Source organism: Mustela lutreola, chromosome 10 (assembly GCF_030435805.1).
Source record: "Mustela lutreola isolate mMusLut2 chromosome 10, mMusLut2.pri, whole genome shotgun sequence".
Lineage (NCBI taxonomy): Eukaryota > Metazoa > Chordata > Mammalia > Carnivora > Mustelidae > Mustela > Mustela lutreola.
In genome coordinates, this window is record NC_081299.1 from 98,365,773 (window position 1) to 98,377,906 (window position 12,134).

The 12,134-nt window shown below is 32.8% G+C and overlaps 1 protein-coding gene across 3 annotated transcripts in view; it reads left to right on the forward strand.

Moving 5' to 3' along the window:
• The window catches only part of SYCP1 (synaptonemal complex protein 1), a 137,312-nt gene that overhangs the window by 85,721 nt on the left and 39,457 nt on the right, over positions 1-12,134 (forward strand). For 2 of the 3 annotated variants that reach the window (XM_059137436.1, XM_059137437.1), the window contains exons 22-28: positions 2,604-2,666; positions 5,224-5,286; positions 5,447-5,509; positions 8,974-9,090; positions 9,482-9,592; positions 10,924-11,016; positions 11,631-11,705. In XM_059137436.1, the coding sequence (XP_058993419.1) occupies positions 2,604-2,666; positions 5,224-5,286; positions 5,447-5,509; positions 8,974-9,090; positions 9,482-9,592; positions 10,924-11,016; positions 11,631-11,705 (585 nt within the window). The remainder of the gene's footprint in view (positions 1-2,603; positions 2,667-5,223; positions 5,287-5,446; positions 5,510-8,973; positions 9,091-9,481; positions 9,593-10,923; positions 11,017-11,630; positions 11,706-12,134) is intronic. The other variant, XM_059137439.1, reaches the window with a different exon arrangement.

Here is a 12,134-nt window from a genome sequence, read left to right on the forward strand (position 1 = left end):
ATACCACATGTCTAAAAAAATAAAAAGTATGCTATCGATATAGGGACTATTGTATGCAGTTGACCTTAAAGCAATAGGCAGCGTTAGTTTATTTTGCTTATATGGTTTATATGTAGAAGAAATAGTGGCATAATTACAAATTTCTTTCATAAATGCTTAATATTTAATGATATATATTTTTAGGCTAAAAGCATTCATATTTTAGTAGTAAAGAACATACTGATAAATTGATAAGTTTGTGTTGTGCTTTGGTGGATATGATTTCAACAAGTTGAGATAAGAAAGTTTTTAGGGAAGAATGTCACAAAAGTGAAATGGTACAAAGTATGTGACATGATTATAGTATATAGTATACATAGGGGGGAGAAGATTTGCCAAAATAGATGAAGCTAGATTGTGAAGGCCTTGACTGTGTTTTTTCATTCACTCACACGTATTATTAGCTATCTACCCATGCAGGCACTGTTCTCAGTGCCCAGTTTAGACTTCATTTTTTCTGGTGGATACTGTATGATTCAGTTAAGGTGGTTTTTTTTTTTTTTTAATTATTACTAGGGAAGTCACATTTTAATTTCTAAGAATGGAATGGAAAAGATGTGAAAGGCACTGGAATTAGTTGGAAAGCTTTTTAAAAAAAAGTGTCTTGAAAGCTCCGAAAAACATCTTGGAGAGGACTTTGCTCTAGTTTAATTTTACTTACTTATTCCTAAGTTAGTCATTGTGGTTAAGGGATAGAGTAATTTGGTGAAGCCTGAGCTGTGTACCTGTCTGTTCCTGGAGACAGATCAGCTGCCATCAAACTACATGGATTTAACAGAATTACTATGGGATTTACACTAACAGAGTCTTCTCAGGAAAGAATGGTGGCCAGACCAAAGTAGCTCTTCCTGGAGCCTATACAAAGAGCATCTAATCAAAAGTTGAGTCAGGATACCTTCCTGGAAGAAGTGACATTTACTTTGAAACCTAAGATTAATAGAAATTACTGGAAGGCAGAGGGATGGACTCAAATATATCAGGGAATATTATAAATTATAAGCACACACACACTACATACAGAGTATAAGAGTGTCATATTTGTTCATTCTTAATTTTTATTTTTTAAAGATTTTATTTATTTATTTATTTGTCAGAGAGGGACCCAGTGAGAGAGGGAACACAAGCTGGAGGAGTGGGAGAGGGAGAAGCAGGCTTCCCGCCAAGCAGGGAGCCCGATGTGGGACTCCATCCCAGGACACTGGGACCATGACCTGAGCCAAAGGCAGATGCTTAACAACTGAGCCAGCCAGGTACCTGGAGAATGTCATATTTAAAAAACCATGGAAAGTTCATCTTGACTGAAAGGTGGAGTTTAAAATAGTAGTAATAGTGGAGGGAGTAGGGAAAGCTGAAGGTAGAGATAAGCACAGGGAGATGAAGGATAGGGGAAATGAACGTTGGGAGATATAAGGGCAGATTATTTAAGGCCCCATAAACTATATTTAGGAATTTGACATTATTGAAGAGTTTTGACATGAGGAGTGTCATATTTATTTTTAGAAAGTTGTAAGACTATCTTACAACTAAGATTCTAAGGATGAGATGAGCTAGTATTTTTAAGGGCTTACAGTATATCAGGAGCATTCTAGTTCTTTGTATATGTTCTCTTAGTTAACTGCAAGTTATTTTTGTCCTCATTTTATGAATTAAGAAATTGGGCCTCCAAAAGGTAAAAAATTTTGAAAGACTACATAACTAAGAAGTAGTAGTGCTGGCTTTCTGGCATTCTTTAAACTATACCACAATTTTTTTCTATCAAAAAGGTATTTTTCCTTTCAGTTTCATATTTATAAAAAAGGAATTTAATCTCCTGAAGATTTGCTATGTAATTTACTACTTTAAGATTTGCATCAGAGGCTGCTTCAAGACACTAATCATTTTGTGATGGGGAAAAAACATGAATTTGGTGTTTAAAGTAAAAATCATTTATCAAGAATTTAAATGTATTTTACCAATGTACAAGATATTAGTGATGAGTTAGGGAAAAAGCTCAAAATGCAAGACAAGTTGGCACATTTAATCTTTTTCCGTGGTTGGATTTCAATTTACTTACTGAAACAGTTTCCTAGAAAGAATCCAGTTTGTAAGTAGGTCTCAGAAATTTACCTGACATTCATTATACCTTTCCCCCTGCAACCCACTATCTTAGTTCAGACATTTATATTATTTCATACTTGCTTTCTCTGAGCTTATTTTCTCATCCCTAAAATGGAGATAATAATACCTGACTTTATCATTGGGTTGTTCTGAGGTTCAGATTAACAAGTGTTTGTTAAAGACAAGAAGATTATAGACATTTGACAACTTTAAAAAATTCAAGGTAGACTGAGAAAGTTGATAAAAATCACAAAATAATATTGGGCTAAAATTAAAAGTGATAAGCATTAACATAAAAGCATTAAAGACAATTTCTTTTTTAAAAAAGGATACAGAAATAAACTGGAAGTATGTATATTTTATAGAAATATAAGATGAAGTTTTATAATTCTATTTCTGAAAGATACTCAGAAGAAAGTAGAAATTCTGTTAACATTTTAAATATGATGGCAAATAATGTTTTTTAGGCACGCAACATTGAATGTGAAGTTTTAAAAAAAGAAAAACAAATGAAGATCTTAGAAAACAAGGTATTATCAAATTGCAAAAAGCATTTTTGAGAAAAGAGACTTTGTATCAAAAGTATGACTACGTTCTTTAAGACCAGTCTTTACACTGTCCTGTACAAAGAGATATCAAATCTCTTTGAAGACTTCAAGGAATAATTTTGGATTTTTACTGCAGGTTTCTTTGAAGAAGCTCTGGGTTTAGGAGCTTTGTACAGTGCTTCAAAGAGCAAAAGTTTCATGAAATTCCTCTTTAGTTATCTCTTTCTTTCCCCAAATTTTACATTCTCAGCAGCTGCATTTGTTGGCAGAATCTTTAGAGTGGCAAGATGCTTTTAAAGATTATTGTTAGACATATTTCTCATTCATATAATCAAAGGAGCTACAGAAAATTTTCTGCTCCCTTTATGTGAAGTTGTGAAGTGTTTTTACTGTCTGGCTGTTCATCACAATTCACTTCTCGTGTCTCCACATATTTATCCTAAACTTGACCTTCTTACCTATAGTAAGTATCCTCTGGAAAAGTTTAGTTCACTCTCTGAAGTTCTGACCTCTGATAATGCCATTTTCTAATTCCTAGAATTCTGGTGAGTAAAATTCCTTGTTTCTATGCATGTGAATTGTTTTACTTAGAAATGAACTGTGATTGGGGAAAAAACCACAAAACTATGGTAGTTTAAATCCTTTTCAAGAATTTTGGACATTCTACCAAATATATTTACCTTCATTAGCCCTAAATTTGGAGATTGTTTAAATTTAAAAGGTGTGACAAGTTATTTTAATTTTCATTGTCTTATTCAGAAAGAAGGGAGAGTGAGATGGGCAGTCAAATTACATTCAAAGTTGATAGTTTTGATGTCATTATTTTAGTAAGGCATACACTTATTTTTGGATTGTAGTAATGCCAGTTATAAAGATGGCTTTATAGGAATACCAGTGTCTGAAGTCCTTTCAGGTCTGATTGTGCTTTTTGTTCTTTCTGTTGATGTTTACTCATTGAGTCTCAGTTCTTTGTTGTTTTGTTGTTGTTATAATTCTTTGGAATTTTATCTATGGGAATTCTTTGAGGCTTGTGTTGGAGTTTGTATCTTCCCAAAAAGATTGTCTTGGGATCACTGTTCACCAGGAACCATTTTAAATTAAATTTTCCATTTTAGGTTTTTCCAAATCATAGAGCTAGCATGAATTTAGGCTATAAACTCATATAAGGCTACCTCATGGCTACAAATTCTCAGGGAAGATTTTGATAACTTTCACTCAGTGCTAGCATCAAGACAGACAAGTTTTATTGTGACCCTTCTGTGTGTCAGATTTATTTTTTAAAAATATTTTCATTGAATAGGTAGTCTTTTGAGTATGTGGCTTTAGGCAGGGTTGTCTTATTGAATTCCTTACCTTTAGTGAGCTCTAAGTTTTATCTTCTGTCTCCCTTACACTAGGTAGTTTCAGCAGATGTCCATAACTGGCTTTGGTGCTACCCCAAACTTGCTATTATTACTTTAAAGTTATAATTTCAAGTAAGCAGTTTCCTCATTTTGTAGCCATTTCCTTTTAAATTATTTTTTATCAGGAAGGTTGTTCAGGATATACAGGTGGCTTTTTGGCCAGAATTGGAAATCCTTGATTTTTTAAAAAAAGTTAAAATTGTATATACAAATAATTGCACCTACTAATGTATTTATACCAGTAAAATTGGCATGAAAATCACCAAAATGTCTCTCATTTTTCTGTAGCTTTTCTTCCTTTGTTTTCTTTTGAGTTCTCTGAAATAGACTTTAGGGGTTGGGCATATTAAAAATAAGATTATTAAGCAGCTGTGCCATGTATTACTCAGTTTTAGAATAATAGCTGATTATGACTACACATGGGTTTTGCAGTAAAAATATTTAATAGAGTATTTTGTGCTGAAAGATTAAATTTTTTTTTCCATTAGAATTTTTTTCTACTTTGGAAATTTGTACAACTTACATTATCTGTAATGTTTTAGGAATCTGTTCTGCTTTTACGGTAGTCCAGTTATTTCTTAGCCTAATGCCTCTTAGTCCAATCATGCATGTGTACTGAAGTGAAATAATCTCCCAAAGTGTGATATAAAAAAAGTGTTAGGTGGTATTTCTATAAGAGGAGTTAGAATGCAGTTATGAGGAGATAGAATATCACATTATTCCCCTTCCCCAAATATAAAAGTAAAAGAGACTCAGAAATGAGAAATGAGGAATAATGAGTAAAGATGAAGGCAAATTACAGTTAATCTTACCTCTGGCTATAGCTTTTCAAAATCTAATTCATAATACAATTAAGCTTTCTATATAGGATTGAGCAAAAGGCACATTTTCCTTAAAGTAATTGAATTCATGTGTTCTTCAAGTAGGTTAAGAAATGTGGAGAATTTCAAATTTCTATTGAGAAAAATCTTTATTAAAATTTACTTGATCACATAATTTTAGACACTAATGGAATTACTAAACTACATAATTTTTGAAGTGACCTTTTTGTTATTTTACGCAATATTTTTTATTAGTTTAAAGTTACTTATTTTGACTGGAATATTGAATAAAATAATTTTCTCATAATTTTTTAGTGTAACAATTTAAGGAAACAAGTTGAAAATAAAAGCAAATGTATTGAAGAACTCCAGCAAGAGGTAGGTACTGATTCTCCAAATTAAACTATTAGAAAATGAATTTTTTCACTACATTTTTAAAGAATAATGCCTTCTTTTCCTTTAGTAATTTGTCTAAGTCAGTGGCAATGCAAAAATGGAATCATGTTGTTACTAAGCATAATTCTTTAATTTTTTACAGAATAAGGCCTTAAAAAAAAGGGGCACAGCAGAAAGCAAGCAACTGAATATTTATGAGATAAAGGTATTTGGAATATTTATTTTTGTTTCTAAAATACTAGTAAGTAGATGAAAACTTAGGAATTTCATACTCTTATATTGTAGCAGTTATTTTCAAAAATTCTTTTGAGATTGTAGGAATCATTTTTTTTAATAGAGTGCTTGTCTGTGACTTAGCTGTATCAGAACACTCTAAGCAGCTTAAATATATGAATATGTGTGGTATATGTGTATATTCATATTCCTTACCCATACTTTCAAATCTGAGATTGAGTAGGTTTGGAGTAGAGCCTTGGAATCTACATATTATAGAAGGTCTATATATGGTTATCCTGCTACATTGATTTTACAGAAAAAAATTAAAGCTAAGGAATGTCAGCTCATGATGTCAAGAGCCCTAATTTGTTTATTATCATATTCCTAAGTCCTTGAATAGCAACTGAAAGTAAGTACTCAAATAGTTTTTGAGTCTTGAATGGAAAACAGTAGTTCTCAGTATTTGAAGGATGTTCATTTTCTAGGAAAACAAAAATCTTATACCTTCCTTTAATACTATTTGAGATTAAAAATATATAAACATTGTGTTAAAAATGAAAAGAATTCTCAAACTTCTGGAATCATATAGAAAAGTAACTAACATATATCCTGTAATTCAGCCTACTATAGGTAGAATCAAGAGAAATACACAAAATATTCATAGCAGCATTGGTTGTGGTAGTCCTAAAATGAAGATGACACAGATAGCCATTAGTAGTATTAAAAATAAATCAATAGGAAATCACTCTAAGGTAACCCAGATGTTGGAATTAGGAGATAAGAGCATTTATGTAGTTTTTATAAGTATATTCAAAGATGAAAAGGAGGGTATGTTTATAATGAATAAATGGAGAATCTCAGTGAAGAAATAGAAACTTTAAAAAAGCATCAGAGAGATTCCCAAGATGGCAAAGGAGTGGGGGACTCCATTTCAACCAGTCCCCTGAGTTTAGCTAGAATTGCCAAGGAAATGTTGAAAAACAAAGCTGGGGGCCTCACATTGCCTGATTTCAAGTTATATTCTAAAGCTGTGATCACCAAGACAGCATGGTACTGGCACAAAAACAGATACATAGACCAATGGAACAGAATAGAGCCCAGATATGGACCTACAACTCTATGGTCAAAGCAGGGAAAAATATCTAATGGAAAAAAGACAGTCTCTTCAATAAATGGTGCTGGGAAAATTGGACAGCTATGTAGAGAAAAATGAAACTCGACCATTCCCTAATACCATACACAAAGATAAACTCAAATGAATGAAAGACCTCAGTGTGAGGCAGGAATCCATCAAAAGCCTAGAGGAGAACATAGGCAATAACCTCTTTGACATCGGCCACAGCAGCTTCTTTCAAAACATGTCTCCAAAGGCAAAGGAAACAAAAGCGAAAATGAACTTTTGGGACTTCATCAAGATCAAAAGATTCTGCATGGCAAAGGAAATAGTCAAAAACAAAGAGGCAACCCATGGAATGGGAGAAGATATTTGGAAATGACACTACAGATCAAGGGCTCATATCCAAGATCTATAAAGAACTCCTCAAACTCAACACTCAAAAAACAGATAACCACATCAAAAATGGGCAGAAGATATGAACAGACACTTCTCCAAAGAAGACATAAAAATGTCTAACAGACACATGAAAAAATGTTCATCATCATTAGCCATCAGAGAGATTCAAATCAAAACCACATTGAGGTACTACCTTACACCAGCCAAAGTGGCAAAAATTGACAAGACAGGAAACAACAAATGTTGGTGAGGATGTGAAGAAAGGGGAACCTTCTTACACAGTTGGTGGGAATGCAAGGTGGTGCATCCACTCTGGAAAACTGTGGAGATTCCTCAAAAAATTAAAAATAGAGCTACCCTTTGACTCTATGATTGCACTACTGGATATTTACCAGATACAGGTAAGTGAACAGGTGTAGTGAAGCAGGTGTAGTGAAAAGAAAGGCCATATGCACCCCAGTGTTCATACCCGCAATGTCCACAATAGCCAAACTGTGGAAAGAACCAAGATGTCCTTCAACAGACGAATGTATAAAGAAGGTGTGGTCCATATATACAATGGAATATTACTCAGCCATCAGAAAGGATGAATACCCAACTTTTGCAACAACATGGATGGGACTGGAGGAGATTATGCTGAGTGAAATAAGTCAAACACAGAAAGTCTAAATTATCATACGGTTTCATTTATTTGTGGAATATTAGGAATGGCATGGAGGACATTACAAGAAGGAAGGGAAAAATGAAGGGGGGGAATCAGAAGGGGAAATGAAGCATGAGAGACTATGGACTCCAGGAAACAAATGGAGGGTTTTAGAAGGGAGGAGGGTGGGGTGTGGTTGAACCCAGTGATGTGTGTTAAGGAGGGCATGGATTGCATGGAGCATTGGGTGTTGTACACAAACAATTAATCATGGAACAGTATATCAAAAACAAATGATTTACTGTATGGTGAGTAACGTAAAACAATAAAAATAGTTTAAAAAAATAATATATAATTATTCAGTAGAGCTATAAAGAAGAGCAAGGATTAGACGAAACAGAGATTAGAATGGAGATTAGAATAGGTAAAAGGCAGGGGGAAATGGAAGGGAAACGTTGTATAACGTTTCCAGTTAAGTAAGATAAACTAGTTCTAGATGTCTGCTGTATAGCACAGTACCTGTAGTTAACAATATTATATTGTGAACTTCTAAACTTGTGAAGAGGATAGATCTCATGATAAATTGTTTTTATGGTAGAAAACAAAGGGCTAGAAGGAAACTTTTGGAGGTGATACATTATGTATATTAATTGTGATGGTTTCATGGTGTATGCATATGTCTAAACTAATCAAATTGTGAATATTAAATATGCATAGTTTTTTGTGTGTATATCCATTATACCTCAACAAAGCTGTTTTTAAAAAAGACTATGCTTTTTTTAAAAAAAAGATTTTATTTTTTTATTTGACAGACAGAGATCTCAAGTAGTCAGAGAGAGGGGGAAGCAGGCTCCCTGCTGAGCAGAGAGCCTGATGTGGGGCTCAATCCCAAGACCCTGAGATCATGACCTGAGCCGAAGGCAGAGACTTAACCCACTGAGCCACCCAGGCGCCCAGAACATGCTTTTACTTTGAATCACATGGGTGTTCTATCCAAATGGAATAGTCACTGTAACAAAACCTGAACCTCAGAACAAATAATTTAAATATTGCTGAGATAATAGATCATAAATGAAAATATGGCTACTTTAAAAATATTACTTGTCAGACTAAATATGTATTTTAGGGGTTTTGTGAAAAATCACATCTCACCCTATGAAAACTGTAAGGAAAATGATTCAGCCATAATTTCAATGAATAAGTAATGTTTTAAGAGTCACAAAACCACAAAGTGAATATAGAATATTTTCAAGTAGTGCACATTTATTAATGTTAATGCTATTTTCTTTACTCAAAGGTCAGTAAATTAGAATTAGAACTAGAAGGTGCCAAACAGAAATTTAAGGAAATGACTGACAACTATCAAAAAAAAATTGAGGACAAAAATATATCAGAAGAAAATCTTTTAGAAGAGGTAGGAAAAACTAAATATGTTTGAAAATTTGTTTTATTAAAACTATTTGTTTATTAGCATTTTAAGAGAAAAGCAATTCTGAAGTTATGATTTTTAAAAGATTTAATAAGTTTATATGTGACAGTTAAAAAGTATCTTTGTTATTCTAAGTATTTGTGTATTAAGTAATGTATTATTTTGAAAAGATTAAGTGGTCATTATAGTGTTATACTATCATCGCACTTGATAGGACACCCTAAAATAAACCCAAACAGTAATGCATCTTTTACTTGGCTTTCCTAATTTCCTGGTGTTTGATTTCTGCATTTTATGTAAGTAGTATATATGGTCTTTGCATTTAAGTTAAATTTGTTTTCTGTGCATTAATTTTAAGAAATACTTTATTTGATAGGTTGAGAAAGCAAAAGTAATAGCCAATGAAGCAGTAAAATTACAGAAAGAAATTGATATACGATGTCAACATAAAATAGCTGAAATGGTAGCACTTATGGAAAAACATAAGGTAATGTGTGTGTGTAATGAGAACTATTAATTGCAGCCATATTTATGCATAAAGATGGTGAAATCAAGATAGCAGTCTGATTTGTCAGAAAATTTGCAATAATGACTGATTACAGCTAGAATACTCTTGATTTTCCATTTCTCTAAGTTTAGATCTTAACCACACAAAGCTGAATTTGAGTGTTCCTTCCTTGAGAATCCCTCTCCTTGTCATCTGTTATGCATGGAAGTAATCACTTTTCTTCTGGATTTTCCTAATACTCTTCTTATAGCACTTTACACCTTTTATTTATTTAAGTACATCCCCAGAATATGTATCTGGTAAAGGATATAAATATATCCATTATGTGTGTCTAACACACATTAGGCTAAACAAATTTTTATCAATGGTATAAATAGATGAAAGACTTCATGTTTGTTGTGTTTGTCCTTTTTTGTTGTTGTTGTTATAAAAGTAATCATTCTGTTACTGAATTCAGCTTTATTCCCTTCAAGATCTGGAATAAGAGGTGGGCTATACGTACCTATTCATCCTTAAAATTGTTGGTGGGATATAACATATGAGGTAGCCAATGAGGATTAAACATATATTAATAGTATTTTAAAAATTCATAAAATACTGTGAACTCAGAGATTTAAACATATTTGGTATGTCTCAATCCAGTCTAATCCTTGACACCCAAATTGTTCCCTTTTTGGCCAGTGGGAGACTCTTCAAACTAGCTGGCCAGTCCTTTTGACTTGACCGCTTTTTTGCTTTCTATTATAACAACATGTTCAAGACTCATCTTGTATTTCCTGCCCCAGATTTGGGTCTGGAATCAGTTACTCTTCTAAGAGGTTGGTGTTTATAGCCTTTTTTTAAATTATGCAACTCAACATTTCCAATTAAAAATAATTTTTTTGTTGTTCTTGTGTTTGACTATTTTCAAGACTGTTTTCTATGTTTTCATTGTTTATTTGAATAAAAATGACTTAAAAATTAGAGAAAAGGTCAAATATATATATAAATAATGGAATTTATTGACATTTTCTGTGAATATAAAATGTATAAGGATACTAGTATTATTAAAACATAATTTATGGGACGCCTGGGTAGGTCAGTGGGTTAAAGCCTCTGCCTTTGGCTCAGGTCATGATCCCGGAGTCCTGGGATTGAGCCCCGCATCAGGCTCTCTGCTCAGCGGGGAGCCTGCTTCCCCACCCCTCCCTCTGCCTGCCTCTCTGCCTACTTGTGATCTCTGTTAAATAAATAAATAAACATCTTTTTTTAAAAAACCATAATTTATTTGTGTTCTAATATACTTAAAGTATTTTCTCTGTTTAATATAGCACCAATATGATAAAATAGTTGAAGAAAGAGACTCAGAACTAGGACTTTATAAAAGCAAAGAACAAGAACAGTCATCAGTGAAAGCATCTTTGGTGAGATACAGAACAAATAGCAATAAGGCCAATTTTCATATCAACATGACTGATGGTAAAGAATAATATTAAATAAAACCATAATTTTTGATCTGTAGAATCAAAGAATCTTAGATTTAAAAAAGATCTTACAGGTGTTATAGTTAAATGGTTTTCCAGTTTTATTTTCTGAAATGTAAGATAAACTCTTCTTTTCAAATGAATAAATACAAACTCCAGTTACAAATAAATTTGGAGCTTCATAGAGATTGGGAGAGGAAGAATGGGATAGATTGGGAGAAGGTGAGAAGGAGAGATACATAGTGTTAAATATTTCTTTAGGAAACTATTAAAATTTGTCTAAATGAAATCTTTAGTCATGTTCAACTAGCAGCCTTCATATCAGTCAGTAAAGTAAGCACTGGGTGTTATACACAACTAATGAAACTTTGAACACTACATAGATAACTGATGAGGTACGATATGTTAGCTAACTGAACATAGTAAAAAAGTATATATATTTTATGAGTGAATTTATTTCTCTGTAAAACTAAATATATATGAAACATTAGCATTTTCACTGTTTTGAGAAATATATGGATACACTATAAATTTCATGTTTTTTTTTCCTTTAGGAGTCTGAATTGTCTAATCTCAAAAATGAACTTTTGTCTGTTAAGAAACAACTTGAAATAGAAAGAGAAGAAAAGGTAGGTTTTGTGGCATTATAGGTAAAGTAGCTAATAATATTTAGGTGCAACTTTCTGGGTTTTCTTAGTTTAATTTTTTTAACTGAAGTATAACTGCAACTTTTTTTTTTTAAAGATTTTATTTATTTATTTGGCAGAAAGAGGGGAGCACAAGCAGGGGGAGCAGCAGGCCAAGGGAGAGGAGAAGCAGACTCCCCACCGAGCAGGGAACCTGATGTGGGGCTTGATCCCAGGACCCTGGGATCATGACCTGAGGTGAAGGCAGACACTTAACTAACTGAGCCACCCAGGCACCCCTAACTGCAACTTTTTATAAATATTAGGAAATATATTTTGGTAATTATTAAAACATCTAGTTTTTTTCAGAAGTATGTAGTGTATTCCTTTGTTTAAATATTGAACGAATATAAATATAAGCATGCTTTAAGA